This window comes from Pogona vitticeps, chromosome 7 (genome assembly GCF_051106095.1).
Source record: "Pogona vitticeps strain Pit_001003342236 chromosome 7, PviZW2.1, whole genome shotgun sequence".
Lineage (NCBI taxonomy): Eukaryota > Metazoa > Chordata > Lepidosauria > Squamata > Agamidae > Pogona > Pogona vitticeps.
In genome coordinates this window covers 8268035-8287500 of record NC_135789.1, presented here as the reverse complement: position 1 = coordinate 8287500, position 19466 = coordinate 8268035, and the positions used below count along the sequence as shown (strand labels likewise).

Sequence of the window (19466 nt, the reverse complement as noted above, 5' to 3'; positions counted from 1 at the left end):
CAATGTGAAACTCCGACAAGGAATTCTGTGGTGTCTTCAAGACTGCAACATGCCACTTGGCACAAGCTTTTGCAGACTTCTGACCCTTTGGCTTTCGGTCGGGTGGGCTTCCGTCCAAGAAATCGTACGCCACAAAACACTTAAGTCTTTGTGGAACTGCGCGGTTTCTTGTTGACTTCGCTGCAACCAAAGAGTAACTTTGCCATGCCCCTTCCCATCCACCCCAAAATAACAACCCAAGTTTGATTCATTTAATAGTAATCTTAGAAATGCAGAGCTGGAAAGGACTTTAAGGATCATCAAGATCGGTTGTGTGCGGCTTGCTTCCGAGGGCTTTCGTTCTCCTCCTGATGTTTATGGACAACATGCCGCATCTTGCCTGGCTCTTGCTGAGACGTTCTTCAACAATGTGCAGGAAATTCTCGGGCTCTTTGATCTCTCCTTTCATCTTGGATGATGTAGACACTCAGGAGTTTTTTCCCCTACCTCATCTTCACTTCATTGCTTCTCAGACTGAATTCCGGTTCCCTTGCTTGTTGGTGGCTGCCTATTTCATGTGGTTTCTTTAAAGTCTCTTCTCTCCCCCTGTCATTATATCAGACTGGTGGGTTTTCCTTAACTGCTAAGAAGTGGCAGCTGATCTTTCCTCCGGTCCCCCACCCTGAGGGGAGGAAAAGAAATGGATGTTGGAGGTGTGAAGCCGACAACGGGAAGGTGTATGAGATGTACGCACAGAGGTGGGGAAATCACTAAGGGTGCTTTGAAGACAAAATGTTTTATGTGGCATTGGTCAAGTTTAGGAAGAGCAGAGAAAATGTATAATGACTGGATTACATCTGACAAAATGTCCCACTCAGCAATGAGAGATAAACAGCATTTTTCAAAGCAAGAATAGCTGTTTTCTGAAGTTCATAGACCATAGGTATCATACATGCAGGTTAGGAAGAGGGGCAGAATCCCTGTAGCTGTCAAAGTGGGTTTGTACTGACCTCCAGACTTCTGTGGGCATTCCACCTCTTGCCAAAAAAAAAACAAAAAAAACAAACAAAAAAAACACACTTCCCTGGAGAAAAAAAGAAAAGATTGAAACGATACTCTAGTTGCAGTCGTTCACACTTAAACTTGGTTTTGCACCCAAAGGCATCTAGTTTAGCACAAAAAAAATATATACCTATTTTCCAAAACTAGGACTTTGTGTGTTTGCTTTTCAACAACAACAAACAGAAAATAAAAGCAAAAAAACAACACGTTGTGGCGCTATAAAGACTCAGCAGTATTTTAATGTCAGCTTTCATGAAACATGGTCCACTTCTTCAGACCTAAGAGTCAGAATACAACAGAAACAGTGTGGTGAAACCTTTGAGCAAGGCTTCAAGATCGAGGGACAGGGGTGTTTCATTCCATTTCACACCTAGCCGTGCTTTGACACCCCTGCTTGGTATTCGTTTCTTTTGAAGCTTGGTTCTGTAAAAAGCGATAATGTTTCATTTAATCATGTTGTTGTTTTCAGAACCAGGCAGGCTTCTAAAAACCTGACTATGAAACAGAGGTCATAAGCCATTCTCAGGCGTGAAATGCAATGAAACACCACTGCCTCTTAGTGAATGTTTTATCATGTATTCTCTGTATTCTGACTCATATACAGTATCTGAAGAAGTGGGCAAGTTCCATGAAAGCTTACATTAAAATAGAGCAGTTAGCCTTTGAGGTCGTTTTTTGTTGTTGTTTTCTTTTGTGTTTCTTGTTAACATGCTTCCAGAGACCAACACATCTACAACTCTGAAAACGATGACTGGTTTTGTTTCGCTTTGCTTTTTTCATGGTCCGTTTACCACCGGCGTCTTCCAAGACCGGCAACTGGCCACCGATCCTGCCGAAGTTGCCCAACTGGTTCTATCCAAATGCAAAGCGACAGCCAGGTTTTTACAGGCCAGCCATCCTAAGGGGTCATGTTTTTTTTCCCCTGGAACCCTTGCTGATCTCCTGTAAATATTTCATCTGTGTCTTAATCAACACCTATCAACCTTCTTCCTGGATTGTGGATGCCCTTCTGATCTTCTTCCAGCTCCTACACACCCACTGGATAAATGTCTCTGCTTGTCCCCTTTGGTTTGAATCCAGGAGGAGAACCGATACGCTTGGAAGTATTTGGGGCCAGTTATTCACAAAGCAGGAGGCAGGGGCTGATAAGCTTTTGTTGAATGAACCTGAATTTCAGAACTGAATTTCTAGGAGGAGCTGTAGCCCACAATGAGTCCGAAAGGATTGCTCCACATCATATGTTCACCTTTGCCTATTTTTTAAAAAGTGCTTTGGTTCATATTCCATTGAAGCAATGCAGGTCATGGTCAAAACAAAGACCTGTATTTACCCAGTGACTACAAGCCAGAAAGACAAATAAGTAGGTCCTAGATCAAATCAAGCCTGAACTATCTTTAGAGGGAAAAAAATGTTGAAACTCAAGCTGTCCTACTTTGGTTAAATTTCTCTAGCTGCTTAGCAGAAGTGCAGGCATTCACAAAGCAGAATTAGCTTCAAGGTTTCCCAGAGCAGACCATCCTATGGTCCCAGAAGCTGGCACTTATAGACTCAATAACTTGCTCTGGGACATTGTTAGGAGAAAGAATTAAAAAGGCTTCATTTACTTAAAGCGAACAGATAACAGGAAGTTAAGAACATGGCTGACTGCTTTTAGAAACGGTTCTCGACAGACTAATCACTTCCATTAGGCAAATGAGAGGCGTGGGGAAAGCTCTTAGCTAGAGATGGGCGCGAACTAAAAAGCGAACCATGGAAAATTGCTGGTTCATTGATTAGGTTGGTTCAGGTTCGTCCAAACCAGAGAACCCGAACTGAACGTGAACGTTTTTAGTGTTTTCCCCAAACTTCCTGGATTATTCCCCTTGCTCCCACAAACTGCCCCCATCATCTCCCTAACCTTTTGCTGCTGGCTTCTCTTCTGCCATCGCCATCTTGAGGCAGCCCAACTGGCTCCTGAGACTGTCTTAAAACCAAACCAAAATCCCAAACAAATCAATTCGTCGTTGATTTGAGAAAAGTTCGCAAGTTCGTGGTTCGTGAACATTGATGAACCATGAACCAGGACAAACTGCTGTTTTTCCTGATTCATACCCATCTCTACTCTAACCAGAGAGGCAGGTCAGAGGCAGGGAAGGAACCATTGGTTAGTGCTGGACAGGCTAATAGTCACCCCAATCCAGAAAGGTCCCTCCCAGCCACACCTACTCAAAGGCTGCATGCGAGGTTGCAAAAATCCCAACAAACTGCCTGCAAGAGAATAATGCTGGCTGAACACTAAGCCTATTTCCATGCTTAAGTGGCTGACAGAATTGTGTCCAGCCACCACGGAAACCACTGCTGTGGAATGCTGATGCCCGCAGGGGAAGATCAAACTCCGTGAAATTTGACCTTTGTCCCAGCAGGGATTAAATTGATTCTAATTAATAGAATGTTACTCGGCTGAAGTTTAAATTGTTCCTCATTTTTGGGAAGGGGCTTAGATTCAGCCGTAAATTACAGCCTATTAACATGATGCCTTTTCTGATTACCCCTTTTTAAATCGACCACTGCCTCAGATAGTTCTTCCTGCACTGTCTGCTTGCAATACTAAAATACTAACAGGGATGTATTTACAGCCAGAGACTGGTTGTCTGGATTTGATTTACGGTTTCTTTTAACAAATCTAGCCTGAGCTGGCTATGAGAAACAGAGAGTGAGGAAATCAAAATCTGGAGACCAATGTCCATGGGTCAGCAACATCTCCTCTTACTGCTAATAACCTTCAATAGACAAGTTCAGTATTATAATCTTTTACCACGTGGCCATGGAAGATCAAAGCTTTTTCCTGCATGGTATGCGATCAATGATATGTGTGCGTTTGCACATTTGTGTATGTGTGTAAAGAAATACATAAGTTTTCCTTGTGTGTGTTTAATTTTCCATGCTTCAGAACGTTTACTGTTATGGCCAGTACAGATGGGCGCGAACCACCGAACTTGGAGTTTGTGCCGGTTTGTTTTTCAGCCAAACAAGTGTTCGGTGCTTCCCAGCCCCACCTCCTTCGGTGGACACCCACTCCTGGATTCACTGTCCCACCTCCTCCGGGTCCTGTTTGTGATTGGGCTCCTGCCGGTAGAGACCCTACAGTAGATAAAGCCCTCCCCCATGTCTCCACATAATAAAACCGTTCTCAATGTGCGACATGGAAGAGGGCCTCCCCCAGGAGATCTCGGTGATCAGGCCGGTTTATACAGGGAGAGGAGCTTCTTCCGATATCTCGACCCCAAGCCGTTTAGGGCTATAGAAGTTCTTTTGGGAATGCTATCGCTTTCTGGCACTTTTATTTCCAGGTTCTTGTGTATGCATTTAGCAAGATCAATGGACAGAATTTTAAAAAAATGGCAGAGTAGATACTGCCGTCCCGGATTGCAGGAGAGAGATCCAAGGCCGGCCCAACCGCCAGGCCTGTGGGGATGTGGTTTCCTTAGGTGGTGAAGCACATGGTACAGAATCGAACATATCCTTCTCTCCCTCTGCCCTGCAGAAGCCACTGAACGAGGAAGGGTTGAGTCGCGTCAGACTCCAAAGATCTCATGAGCCATTTTCTGAACGTCTGGCTCGAAAGGGCTCCTTAAAGCCGGAACACTGTAGACAGGATGGAGACCCTGAAAGTGGAAAGAAGTTGTATGTCTTCGCTTGTACAGTGCTGTATTTTATGTTCAACATTCATGAAGTTATAGATACCGAGGATCACTAAAAAACATGAACTGCTAGATAGCTCAGTGGTTTAGATCCCTGGCTGTGGAGCCAGAGGTTGGGGGTTCAAATCCCCCCTGCGCCTCCTTGGCAGCGGCTGGACCTGAAGACTTATAGAGTCCCTTCCAGCTCTGCAGTTCTAAGATGATGATGATGATGGACCCTACGCACCCCAGATGGGCAGTCGGAAGTGGAATGATCCTTTCTGCCTTCTCAGGACTTTGCTCGCTGGTTTCTGCCTCTTGTGTGGAGCAGATCTGCCGTGTTATTTCAAAGGCAGTGACGGGTTAAAGGCGAGGGTGCACGGGGTGGATTCCCTGCTTGCCCTCTCCTTCTCCTCCTCTGACTTGTCAAAAAAACCCTGCCACGGTTTCACCTTCGGAGAGCGCAGTTTGTGGAGGTGGCAGGAAAGTGGCCTCCGACGCCTGGCGTCAAAGTTGTTCCAACGGCCTTCTGTGTGAGTGTGTGTGTTGCTGTGAGAGCGTGCACAGGAGCTGGCAGAGGGACTTGGCACCTCCGGTCTCCTTTTGTGGCTCAGGGTTCATCGGCCGGTCAGCCAGTCTTCCCACCCCTTCCCATGACATCACAACAACTGTTTATCTCTCGCAGGGGAGGAGGGCCGTGAAGCCACCAATGGGGGTGGAACGAGCAGCCACAACCTTTTCCTGCTCGTAAGGCCCCCCGTCTACCACTGTACCTTTTTCATGCTGCACGAGTCTTTTTTTCACCTGATCTCTCCCATCATTTCCTGGACCTCTTACGGAGGCGGCATGCACCGCCTGTTTTGTGCAAGTCTTGGAAAAGTTACTTCCTTGCCTGGGGACTTCTGGAAATGTCCCGGCAAGCCAGGACATGAGTCCTGCTGGCCAAAGGAGGTGGAATATAATCGCTCCCGAAACAATGATTTCTTAGTGACCCATTAGATCGCAGTTCCATGCCCAGTGGGCATATCTGATAGCATAGCATTACCCTGGAGTTTGACCCAAGTTTCCCTATCTGATTTGGATTACAAGTCCCATTGTCCCTAATCAGCAAGACCATTAGGTTGGGCTAGACCAGGGGGAACCCCCAAGGTGGTGTTGTAGATAGAGCGAAAGATCACTTAACGGGAGGTCTGTGTTTGAATCTCTGCTCTGTTATGAAAAGTTGCTTGGGAGCGGGAGCTGGTAAACCAACTTCTTCAACATCTCATTCCTCTTAGAATCATAGAATAAGCTGGAAGGGGGCCTCTAAGACCATCAAGTCTAACCCCCAGCTCAAGGCACAAATTCAAATCAAAGCAGATCTGATAGGCGGTAGTCCCATTTTCTCTTGAATTGCTCCAGCATTGGAGATTTCATCATCTTCCCCTGAGGTCATGGGCTCCATTGTCATACTGCTCTAACAGTTAAGAGTTTTTTTCCCCCCATAGCCTAATTCTGGCTTCTTGAAAACCTTATTAGGATTGCTATAAATCAGTTCCAACTTGATGGCACAGAACACAAAAGATGGAATTAAAGGTCTTTAAGGATTTACTGCTGATGAGTGGGACCTTCATTACGACATCAAAAAAAAAATAGCAGGGTAATTGATAATGCTTCCTGCAGTATCACGGTATTTGACAAACCCCCATTGTTCTGGCCAGTGACTGAGAGGATAATGAAGCTTTCAGATTCCATAATTGCTTGTGGCAGATTTATGGGCGGTGATCTCCCATAGTCTCTGGGGCTGATGGGGATTGTAGTCCTAGACATCCAGGGGCCACCAAGTTCAGAAAGCAGTCCGAAGGAGGGAGAGAGTTGATCATCAGCTGTTAACTGCTCACTTTAATTGACTTTAACAAGCATTTTTCCTCTGCATTCTGCAAGGATATCTTACAATAGCTAGGTATTTAGGCATGAAGCACAATTCTTTTAAAAAAACTGTTGCAGCTGGAAAAAGTTAACAAATCCACATTTATTTCCTCACTCTGTTCCAGCCAATTATGGAAATCGTCAAGGAGCTAAACAGATCACATGCATATATGCCTCATTTCTTAACCCCTGGGCATCATCATTCTATATCAGTTAATCTTCTGAGATGTCACTAGGCCTTAAAACATCTATTGTTAACTCTGTGGAGCCACAGGGACTAGAATCTTAGGATCCAAACATATCTCAATCAGATGAGAAACTGTAGCTTGTGGGTTCCTTTATTGAGTCTACTCATCCTGTTTTCAGGCTTTCATCTTTTCCTGGTCCTTTTTTTAATTTTTAATTTTTTTTTTAAAAAATGTAATTTAAATATTTTTTATTTTAACTTTTTTAAAAATTTTTTTAATTCCCAGTGTTCCTGCCTTTCCATCTTAGTCTTTTCTTCTTACAGGGTATCCAAAGCATGATAGCCTCACTTTATTATTTTTGCTTCAGGTCTGATTCTTGGTGTGACCACAATGCTATAGAATGTGTCACCCGCAGATATAAGCCACGTCCCCTCCCTCCTGGCCTTCAGGAAACAAGTAAAAACCGTATTGTTTAAAGATGCCTTTGGAACTATCTTACCCCTTTGAATAACATCCCCATGAATTGACTATTGATTTTGATCTGCTGTTCATGTTTTTCTTTTCTTTTTGTTCATCCTGGGCAATCCATGTTTACTGGTTCTATTTATTTGTGTCCTTGTGGGCGGGATGGGGTAACTGTGTTTTGTTCTGTTGTTCTTTAGTCATTAAGTCATGTCCTACTCTTCATGACCCCATGGGTCAGGCCCTCCTGTCTCTCACTGCCTCACAGAGTTGGATCAAATTCATGTTGGTGGCTTCGATGACACTATCCAACCATCTCGTCCTCTGTCGTCCCCTTCTCCTCTTGCCCTCACACTTTCCCAACATCAGGGTCTTTTCTGGGGAGTCTTCTCTTCTCATGAGATGGCCAAAGGATTGGAGCCTCAGCTTCAGGATCTGTTCTTCCAGTGAGCACTTTGTTCTAGGACCCACTTATTTCTATTTTTCATTGGTGCATCCCAGTTGTGACCCATACAACTTTCCTCCAACCCCTCCTTTCTAGTCAATTCAGGTCTTGTTATTGTTTTCTTTTTGGTCACCTTTCTTTATCACCTGATTTTTGCATCTCCACGTAACAATCAAGAACCGCACACCAAATATGTTCTCCAGTGGCACATCCCTGATGCACCCTTCCATTTCTGAGGGTTCTTGATTTCTGGGCTACCGTTGGCATTTAGTTTGATCATTGAACACACACACATACACCCTGGCCAACTCTGGTGTTATTTTCTACGTGACATCAGCTCCCAGTAGCTTAACGTTCAACTGCGCCGAATCTCCCTCCCATCTCATTTTCCACCCCGACGCTCAAGAATTAAATAGAAGGATTTCTGCAGTCCTTCTCAAAACACCGCTTTGTATCTTTCCATTCTGTGCCGACACCTCCTGTTGTTTGCTTTCTCTTATCTTAATGCTGAAAGGTTTACTTCTGGACCCGCTCTGTTTGCCGACCTTCCTTGGAGGTGTCACGCTTAATGATAAACCCCAGCCATCAAACGGTTCTCCCTGTCCACCTTCCGAGATGATTTGTTCTCTTGAGCACGTCTTGCTCATAGGGAGTGAAATAGTTGCTTTCCTCGAGGTGCAGCTGGCATGCCTTGGGTGATCTTTTAAAAAAAGGAGAGAAATTCTTCTCTGTCTAGGCTTTAAGGAATCAGGAAGGCTGTGTTTTAAGGAATACTGAGCAGTGTTTAGCAATATAGGAATTCAAAGTCAAGAATAGGCAATGCCATAAATAGGACACTAAAATATAAATATTTGGAGGAAACAGATGTGGGAAGGTCCAAGCCAATGGCCTCAACAGATGTTGGATTTGAATTAACATCCCAAGATGGAGGGCTGCAAACTTGGTTGATCAGTTTGAGGTATCCAAGATTATAAGATAAAGCTTAACTCTGACCTTTAGAGTTTTATTTTTAGAAAATACAAGAACGCTTTCAGGGCATGGAAAAATAATTGGTTCTATTAAGAGTTCTAGGTCAAAATGATCTGGAGAACCAGACACTTGTTTTTCTGTTTGCGTCCGAGGAATGCAGAAACGGGGGAATCTCAGGCGGTCACATTAAAGTGGTTATTAAGAATCGTGTCTCTCACCCACCCACCGTCCAAATAATCAAGCGATGTTGAACATCCTCATGACCAACCCCAGGTGTTGAACCCTTGATGGGTAGTGGGCTTGAATGGAAAAGTAACTTTTCAAGCTCGGTTCAGTGTGGTAAAGAAAGCAGGGAAGAAGACACACACACACACACACAGCACAACCGGGATGACAACAAATGTGGATCTCTCGGTCCATCCTTTGACCCAGGAGAACCATGATTGGCCGGAAAGCTAATGAGGAGTGGCAGCTGAGTTTGTCAACCATCCAGCCCTCCCTTCCGAGGACCGAACGCTCTTTTGGCCGCTGGCATGCCATCTCCCTGGAGAGGGCATAAAAGCAGTCCACCTGGGCTGCCAACCCTGGGAGGTCACCCAGAGGTAACGGCAGGGCAGGAGGCTTCGGGGCGAGCCAGCCTTCTGCAGCCGGCATTAACCGCCTCGCTGGGTTGCTGCCCTCGCCAATTTTCTGGTCACTAACTTTTTGAAAAGGAGAGCGTGTCTCTGGTGGGCGGGCGGGCGGGAGGCCGCAGAAGATAGCAAAGGGGGGTGGGCAGCAGTGGGAGAGCAAGGCGAAGGCTGGGCGCGTTCCAGAACGGGAAGCCACCTTGCCCAAGGACTTATTCCCAGATCACGGTATTAAGCTTTCCAACCCATTGATCCTCAGTCTTTTCTATCTACGCCTTACCGGTCTCTCCATCAAAAAGCCTGAAAGTCCAGCCAAGAAAGGAAGAAAAGACCCATTTACTGGAGGAAGAGATTTATAACTTTACAGGCCTGCTGTTTTTCCATTGGTCACTTAGGGTCAACACCAATCAACCAAAGCAATAATCTTTTCTTTAGTTGAGGGGGGGGGGACCCTTTAAAAATCAGTAACTGAATAAGTAGGTGAAGAAGCAAGACATGTGGCAGGAGGTTCATAAGGCAAGAGAGAGGAACGCCATACATGTCCTGGGTGGCCATCGGAGATGAGAGACTAAATCTCTTTTTGCCATAGAAAACACAGTTGGGTGGTCTTTGGGTCTACTCTGGAGTAAACCTGCATGCAGCCACTGCCCAGCGTGCGACACTCAACACGATGCCTTGAAGTAGCTTCCTGACAAAAAGATATTTGGTCTCTTATCTTCGCTTGGCGACAACAGCGGACGACGGTTGTGCAAGCCACATACATGGGTGGGTGGGTTTGCGGGCTATAAGGCTTCTGCTGCAGCTTCGCAGCACGACGGCTACCTCCAATGCCACAGGAATAAAGGGATACCATGTCACTTTCTAGACATTCCAGGATGAGAAGCCATGGTTTTCCTGTGGAAATAGTTTGGTTCTGCTGTGAGCCGCGGATGGCTTTTTCTGCTTTTAAGGAAGCACAAAGTAAACAGAACATTCTTGGCCACCCCAGAAAGATCATGAAACGCTTGCTTGCATGTTGGAGAATTTACCTCTTCCAGTGGTCTTTTTCGGGATGGGGAAGTCACTTTTTAATCACCAGTGAATCGCTTAAAAATAGATTTTTGGCCTGGTTTTCATGGGAGATGACGAAATGAAGGAGACCATCACTTGGGTGGAGCACATGTTTGGCTTCAGTCCCTAGTGTCTCCAGAATTAAAAAGTCTTTGGCAGAAAATGGTGGGAAAGGCCAACTTCTGAGATCACTGCTGGTTCAAAGAAGCAGGATTCAGATGGCTGGATGCAGGAAACAGGATGGGAACCACAAGGGGTGGGATTTTTAAAATTATTTTGTTGGGCTACAAAACCCTATAATTCCCAACCCTAACAAACAGGCATCTCAGTGTGACTCATCTGGGTGACAAGGCCTCAAGGAATAGACTTTGAAGCTTGGCTAGGCCTAGCTCTGCCTAACTTCCTGTTCAGAAAGGAAGTCCCAGCGAGCAGTGGGGCTGGAACAGGAAGCTTAAGCGGAACTAGGCCTTGCTCTGCCTAACTTCCTGTTCAGAAGGGAAGTGCCAGTGAGTAGTGGGGCTGGAACAGGAAGCTTAAGCGGAACTAGGCCTTGCTCTGCCTAACTTCCTGTTCAGCAGGGAAGTCCCAGTGAGTAGTGGGGCTGGAACAGGAAGCTTAAGCGGAACTAGGCCTAGCTCTGCCTAACTTCCTGTTCAGAAAGGAAGTCCCAGTGAGCAGTGGGGCTGGAACAGGAAACTTAAGTGGAACTAGGCCTTGCTCTGCCTAACTTCCTGTTCAGCAGGGAAGTCCCAGCGAGCAGTGGGGCTGGAACAGGAAGCTTAAGCGGAACTAGGCCTTGCTCTGCCTAACTTCCTGTTCAGAAAGGAAGTCCCAGTGAGCAGTGGGGCTGGAACAGGAAACTTAAGTGGAACTAGGCCTTGCTCTGCCTAACTTCCTGTTCAGAAAGGAAGTCCCAGCGAGCAGTGGGGCTGGAACAGGAAACTTAAGTGGAACTAGGCCTTGCTCTGCCTAACTTCCTGTTCAGAAGGGAAGTCCCAGCGAGCAGTGGGGCTGGAACAGGAAGCTTAAGCGGAACTTCGCCTTGCTCTGCCTAACTTCCTGTTCAGAAGGGAAGTCCCAGCTAGCAGTGGGGCTGGAACAGGAAGGAAGCTTCAGTGGAACTAGGCCTAGCTCAGCCTTCCATTTCAGACTTTCTCTCAGACAAGCAGCACTTTGGTATCTGTCTGCCGGTAAAACACCCAGAATGGAGAATTATGAGATTTGTAGTCCAATTAACTTTTTTAAAAAATTCATCCCTACGAGCCATAGTCTAACTTTGCCCCAGATTTTTCCTCATCAGATCCAAGCAGCTTCTTATGCCATTAGTTCTGGTCGCTGCTCAGAGACTGATGAAAAGGGAGAATAAATAGTTCTTTCTCTTGAATAAAAGGCTGACGAGGTTCTTCATGGAAACAGGAGGGTTTGTTTGCAAAGCGAAAAGATTTTCTGTATGAAACAGGAGCTCTTGTCTGCAGACTGGGAAGGTTTCGCACGGAGAGGAGCACTCATAAGCAGACCACCAAAGTTTGTCCTGAGACAAGAGCCCTCGTTTACCAACTAGAAAGTTGGGTTCTCATTAGCAGTTTTGCATGGAAGAGTAGGACCTCTTTCCAGATGGACAAGATCTTGCTTGGACCAGAGGTGTCCTTGGCAAACTCATCGTGGTTTGCATGGAACAGGAGCTCTTGATTGCAAACGACCCAGTCATCAGACTTTGCCTCACACAGGAGCCTATGTCTCCAGACAGGCAAGGTTTTCTACGATGCAGGGGTTTTCATTTTTGGGTTGGCAACATCTGGCTTGTTCAAGAACGGTAGCCCTGTAGTACATCCTCAGGAAAGCATTGTCTCGTCTACCTGTACTTATTGTATCCTGTGCTCTCCGGCAAGGGGTGTGCTTGAGCGATCCATAGGGATTATGTTTCTTCCCTCTGGAGTCACAGAATTGTAGAATTGTACAACAGTGTGATGCCCAGCAGCCATATTTCCCCGTGTGACAGCAAGGTCGCATGTTCTATGCAGGTTATCCTGTGGGGCCGAACTGAGAAGTGTCTGAAGGGGACCACAGAAGAGATCCGGGCGATGGGGACCGAGTGCCATTACTTCATCTGCGACGTGGGGAATCGAGAGGAGGTCTACAGGCAGGCCAAAGCGGTCCGAGAAAAGGTGCGTCGGTTAGTTCTTGCTGGAAAGAGAGAAGGAATGGGGTTAAACCTAGTGGTGAGAGTTAAGAAGGGTCGATACCCATTGAGTCACTGGGACTTGGGTAGATCCAGATTTATGGAGCACCTTTCTGTTGTCTCCCTTGTTCCAGGTGGGAGATATTACTATCTTGGTGAACAATGCTGCTGTGGTTCACGGCAGGTGCCTGATGGACAGCGATGATGATGCCTTGTTGAAATCGCAGCACATCAACACGCTGGGACAATTCTGGGTAGGAAACCGTCTCACCTCCCATGCGTTCAGACTTGGATGAGCGGAGAAGGGATGGCAGCCAGCAAGCTTGGCCGCTATTCGACTCCGCTGAGCGGTTGCTCGGGAAGATCAGCCACAAACACTGCCCGGGGGTGGGGTGGGTGGGAGAAACATAACATAAGGAGCAAAGAGGAGAAGGGGGAGGAAAGGAGATTCAAAGTTCACAGACGCCCTTCAAATGTCCTCTAAAATCAATATTCAGCACTCCAGCCCATGTTTTCGCACTGGATCTGCTTTTTGGACCTGGTGTATGGTGTTTTATTTTCAGTTCTTTTATGAGTTATTAAAAAAAAGTGACCCCTTAGGGGCGAAACCCGGGGCCTGCCAAAAAAACATCTCGACAATTGTATTGTTTATTTCTCTGCACATCATTAAAATAGCTGTGTTGCTGAGTAGAAGAACGCCAGCCTAATCTCCACTGCTCCCACTTGCAAAATGGCTGGACGCCTGTTCTCCTCCCAGTTTCCTGCATTTTAATATAACAAGTGGGGATGAGATTTGCTGATTTCTTGGACTACGAACCCCATCATTCCCTATTCTGGGAATGCTACCTGACGTAGACACACCTTATGGGCACGTAAATGTGTCTCACTGGGAAGAAAAGACCTAAACAGAAAGGCTTTGAGGCTGAGCTAGGCGTAGCCCTGTCTAGCTTCCTGTTCAGAAAGAAAGTTCCCAGCTAACACTGGGGCAGGAACAGGAAGCCTGAGTGGAGCTAGGCCTAGCTAAACCTCAAAGTCTTCCAGTTTAGGCCTTTTCTCCTAGGTGAGCCGCATTTAAGTGTCTGTAAATTGTGTCTAAATCAGGTTGAACTCCCAGAGTGGAGAATTATGGGATTATAGTCCACGTAATCAGTAAATCGCATCCTGAATAGCAAGACACTTTTAATGAGCTGATGATGAACCAGTGTTTGGTCATACTAGGGGATTCCCTAGTTCCTTTGGACTGCAATAGTGAAAAACTTTCAGGAAGGTATTTATTTATTTATTCTATTTGCACCCCACCTATCTGGTCAATACGACCACTCTAGGTAGTCCTATTAGTTTCCTTCAGCCAAAAAAGAGAGAGCAAAATTATATTTCAGGCAAACAAATGAAGATCAATATGTAAAATTTCATTATTGTCTGAAGAAGCGGATGACAAGGCACTGATCATCATCCTGCCAAATCAACTTGCTAGTCTCAAAGGTGCCACGGGAAATGTTGAAGCAGGGCAGTGAAGCTGGCTGCGGCACACAAAAGCTTATGCTGTATAAAATGTGGTAACCCTTAAGGTCCCACGAGACCCTTGGTATTTCCAGTAATGGACTAACATGGCTACCCTCACGAAACTTCTCTCTGTGTGCCCGCTGTAGCTTTAAACATGACCCGGGAGTTAGAGCAAACTTCCTCGTCACCTTGCTGTCGAGCTGTTTTGGCTACAACTCCCATTGCTCTTGAACAACATGCTGGGGCTCTTGGGAACTGTAGTCCACCATGCTGAGAAGGCCCCACGTGGAGGAAAATTGCAGGGAGAGTTTTGCTGTAGGCTTGCAAATACTCTAGTTCAAATCCTTGCGTAACGATGAAATTCTCAGCAGGTTTGATTCTCGGTGGGCTTAGAACAGTGGTTCCCAGTTTTGGTTCCCCAGATGTTCTTGGACAAAAACTACCAGAAGCCTTCACCATTCACTGTGCTGGCCGAGAATTCTGGGAGTCGTGGTCCAAGAACATCTGGGGAAACAAGGTTGGGCTAGAAAAACAGAGGGGAGAGGAATGCATGGCATGGAGTCACCAGAATATTCTTCTTGAACAGAAGAACTCGCCTTGACAAGAAGTCTTGTTGCTGGTTCCGCTTTTGGCCGAACTCCAAGGTCTAGTCTCAACTCAAGTAGATCCACTGAACCAACCAAAGAGTAGCAAGTTAACAACTGCATGAATCCAATGAATTGAATGGGTCTACTGTAGACGGGACAACCATTAGGATTCAGGCCAGCATATCTCTGATCTAACCCAGGTTTCTTGTTTTCTCTTGGCCAACAGACCACAAAGGCCTTCCTGCCGCGGATGTTGGAGCTGCAAAAAGGTCACATTGTTTGCCTCAATTCTGTCTTGGCTTTATCCGCCATTCCAGGAGCGATCGATTATTGCACTTCCAAAGCTTCATCCTTTGCCTTCATGGAGAGTTTGACACTGGGGCTGCTGGACTGCCCCGGGGTGAATGCCACCACCGTCCTGCCCTTCCACACCAGCACTGAGATGTTTCAAGGCATGCGGATCAGGTGGGTGGGAAGAGAGGGAGACAGGGAGAGTGGCTAGCTTAGGGCTGAGCACATCTTTCTCTCCTGCAGAGGTCTTCAAGCTTTTGAAGTTTTTTCTTCTTCTTTTTTTCCTTATACAATGCTGCTAGAACAGACTTCTATCCAGAGTCTTCTCCAGCAGCATCTTCAAACTCTTTGTAGGAAAAGGAAACAAGGAAAACACTTTATCTAACTTCTCTGATGATAATAGGGAATAATTCTCTAACATGTATTACAGGAGTATACGTATCTCATCATCATTATTACTAGCAGTAACATAACGTTCTAATTTGCCTAAGGCTGCTTTGATGATGGTGGTGATGATATTGATGATGATTGCTACAGGCAGGGGACAATTTTTAGTAATTTAATAATAATAATAATAATAATAATAATAATAATAATAATAATAATAATAATAATAATAATAATAATAATAATAATAATAATAATAATAATAATAATAATATATATTAAAAAACTTCAGAACTGCAGAGCTGGAAGGGACCTTATGGATCATAGAGTCTGGCCCAGTGGGGAATTAAACTCTGGCTCCGTAGCCAAATATCTAAACTACTGGGCTATTCAGCAGTTCAAAACTTCTTACTTCTCTCCTTTTTTTCATGGAAGCTGTGGGAACCCCAGGATGGAAGGAGGAAGTCTTTTAACTACCAGAAATCTCTTGATAATACTATTGTCTGGAAGCCACAATATTCAGTAAAGAATACTTCTTTCTGTCCCCTGATTCCCATGGCTTCTACATGATGGAATGGATTACTCAGGAGCCAGAAAAATCTCCAGAAGAAAGTAGGAAGTTTGACATTAACAAAAATCATCCACTGCCCACCATGTTATCATCTTTTTGCAGGCAACACTACACTAAGAGGATTTCAGCCTGTGTTTCATTTTATTTTGCTCTTTTCTGTTTCTATTCCATCTTTCTCCCAAGTTGTTGTTCTTCTGGTGAGGAACAACAGCCGTTAGCAGCTGGAACACCATCCCATTGCCTCTACAGAACCACAGACCAAGTTCTTCCGGGATGTTGTAAGGAGTGGTAGAGAATGGCATGCTAGACACTTTTTTTAAAGGAAGATAATAGAGATTTGGCTCTTGCTGCTTCTCACCCTCAGAGAGAAAAGGGGAATTTTGTTGTTGTTGTTGTTGTGCTGTAATGAGAAATTTCCCCCCAAGAAATTCTGTAGAATTTCCTGTGATGAACAACGGCTTCTGTAATTGCCCTTATGGGCATAGTTTTCCTTCAGTAGGATTCTGGCTCTGGAGTACAGTGGTGCCTCACTTGATGAGGATAATTCGTTCCATTGAAATCGCTGTTAAGCGAAATCCTCGTCAAGCAAAACGAAAAAGCCCATTGAAATGCATTGAAACCGGTTCAATGCATTCCAATGGGCTAAATACCTCAGGGTTCAGTGAAGATCCTCCACGGGGCGGCCATTTTTGGTGCCTGTAAAGTGAGGAATCCATCCTGAAAACACAGCGGGGAGCCATTTTGCACAGTGGTGGCCATTTTAGAGCCGCTGATCAGCTGTTTCAAAATCGTTGTTTAGCGAAAAATCGGTTCCTGAAGCATGGAAGCGATCATCGTTAAGCGATTTTTTTATGATTAAAACATCATTTTGCGATCGCAAAAGCGATCGCAAAAACTTCATCATCAAGCGGTTTCATCATTTAACGAGGTAATCGTTAAGCGAGGCACCACTGTAATTGCCTAAGGCCAATTTATTGGGAGAAAGATGGGATATAGAGAAATAAAAATGGATTATTGTCTAGTTATCCCCAGCTAGACCCACTGAGTCAACAGGAACTTCAGAGTCATAGAATCATGGACTTATGGAGTTGGAAGGGGCCTTGAAGGCCATCAAGTCTAACCTCCTGCTCAATGCAGGAACCCAAATCAAAGCAGATCTGGCAGAGGGTTGCAGATCTGACTTAGTAAGTCTACATTCCTGTAAGTTCTGTTGTTTCAATTGTCCTAGCTGGAACTAGTGGGTGGATTCACACCTCGGAAGTTTACTAAGGGGGGAAAAAGGTCTTCTAAGAAAGTCACAGATTCTCTCCTTACATTCTTCTCAAGGGTCTGTGTTGGGTTTTTCAGGTTCCCAAACCTCTTCCCTCCACTAAAACCTGAGACGGTTGCCCAAAGGACAGTGGAAGCTGTTCAGCAGAACCAAGCGTTCCTCCTCCTTCCCTGGACGATGCACATCCTTGTCATCTTGAAAAGGTATGGTCTTCAAGGCCTAACCACAGTCTCTGTGGCAGGGCTTTCTCGTTGACTTGGGGGAGATGGAAGACGTCCCAGGCAGGACATGGTGGCATAGGAACACGGTAGCTTCTGTAGGACCACCGCCAACAGCTCTTGGGGAGGTTTCAAGCAGCAGTCATTCCTAGCTCAGCCTGGAGATCCTAGGTATTTCCTGGTAGTCCACGATCCAGATATTAAATAGGTCCCAAATTAGGAAGGAATGGGGTGTTCAAGACTGTCCATAGGAATTTGGAACGGGGGGGGGGGGAGATCTTCATACTCTAGAGATGGGCACAGAACAAAAAAAAAAGACGAACAGGGGGGGTGGTTCGTGGCTACCCACAAACCACCACCCCGATCCCTAGAAAAAATGAACCAGTTCGTGATTCGGGGTTCGTGCCTAGGGGGAGGGGAACCTAATATGTAAATTATCATTTGTGATGTGGTTTGTTATATGTTTATTTTTTAACTCCATGTTGTAAGCCGCCTAGAGTGGTCACAATTGACTAGATAGGCGGGGTAAAAAAAACAAAAAACCCTGCCCCATTCCCCCTTCTCCTGCCTCCTCCTCCTCTTCCTCCTCTGCTGCCTCTATCTTCAGAGACAGCGAGCCTTGCTCCTGGAAGTGACGCCGGGCCACTGTCTCCACCCATGCACTGGCCTGCCAGGCAAATGGGGTCCACAAACCGAACAACGAAGTGAACCACAAACCAGCTATGGCCGATCTTTGCTAGACAACGACGGTTCTTCCCCATTGGAACACATTAAACAGGTTTCAATGCATTCCAATGGGGAAATGCTTTTTGCTAGACGATGATTTCGCTAAACAGTGATTTCAGTGGAACGGATTATCATCATCTAGCGAGGCACCACTGCATTTACAACCACAGTGAGTCTGCCTAGGTATAATAACACGCCGAAAGATATGCTTGACCCTTGTTTTTTTTTTTCTACCCCACCAGCATCCTCCCGCAAGCGGCGCTGGAAGAAATCCACAAATTCTCCGGCAGCTACACCTGCATGAACACTTTCAAGGGGCGCACCTAGGCTGCCTGTCGCGCTCTTCTTTTTCGCACATGTACTCTGAACAGGCGGAAACCTGGTGAGAGTGCCCGCGGGCTGGTGGCGGCCCTGGGCTTGACCTCGCTTGCCGTGGTGGCAGGGGCGAGCGCCACGGGGAAGCGGCCTGTTTTGCAAAAGGCTGGAAGGCCTCTCTGACTTCTGACAAGGAGGAAAAACCCGGAGACGTTGGGGGCTAATACTTTACCCATCAAGCTATTTCTCTTTTCAACGTAATTTTTAGGAGTTTCCAAGGCCAGCTATTCTGAAGCTGGCATCTCCTGCTGGTGACCACCCAGTACACCTCTCTGCCTGCTAACCAGGGACTGCCAGTAAACTGGGCTAGGCGGAGTCATCCCCATCGTTTATTTCCTCCCCTTTCCTTCTGAATACGTAAAGATTTTAATGTTGACCACCATTGAGCAGCGGTTGATGCTAGCCTTTGCTTTTTGTTCCTTGCCTTTGGAAAAGGGTGCCTCTTTTTCTCTACTTTTCTAGCCAGGAAATCCGTAGGGAATCTACGTTTCATTTAATATATAAATAGGTTTGGCTTCAAATCCCATAATTCTCCTTTCTGGGAGTCCCGCTTGCAGAAGGCAGGCTTTTACAGACACCTAAGTTGTGCTGACGTGGCGAGAAGGCTGAGATGGCGGGCTTCAAGCATGGGTTAAGCCCAACTTTCTTTCTGATCAAGAAAGCCGCCCCAGTGGCTGCTGGGAAGCTTCTTTTTCAAACTGGAAGTTAGGCCCGTCCAAGCCATGAAGACTGCCGTCTGGGACTTCTTTCTAGGTGAGCACAATGAATGTGCCCGTCACGCCTGGGTTATGGGATTTGTAGTTCCAGAAAATTTGAAATGCACCTCCCTGAAAATCATGGTCATGGGGAGAAAATATAGGATGTTCTTTTTGTGGGAGACAGTTTTCACAAAGCAGGATCTGCACTCAACCCGGGGGAAGCCCAACAGCCTTTGTTGCTTCCGTTGTAAGGGGGTTATTTGTAAAGGATTGGAGGGTGGAGGCTGATGACACCCAGTTTTTTCAGGCC

At 45.9% G+C, this 19466-nt stretch overlaps 1 protein-coding gene across 1 annotated transcript in view; it reads left to right on the top strand.

The window, feature by feature from the left end:
• DHRS3 (dehydrogenase/reductase 3) overlaps positions 1 to 18548 on the top strand; it is a 24670-nt gene extending 6122 nt beyond the window's left edge. Inside the window, exons 2-6 of the mRNA XM_020800011.3 lie at positions 12373 to 12516; positions 12665 to 12784; positions 14847 to 15085; positions 17217 to 17342; positions 18326 to 18548. Coding sequence (XP_020655670.2) covers positions 12373 to 12516; positions 12665 to 12784; positions 14847 to 15085; positions 17217 to 17342; positions 18326 to 18410 — 714 coding nt within the window. The 3' untranslated portion in view covers positions 18411 to 18548. The remainder of the gene's footprint in view (positions 1 to 12372; positions 12517 to 12664; positions 12785 to 14846; positions 15086 to 17216; positions 17343 to 18325) is intronic.
• The last annotated feature ends 918 nt before the right edge of the window (positions 18549 to 19466 follow it).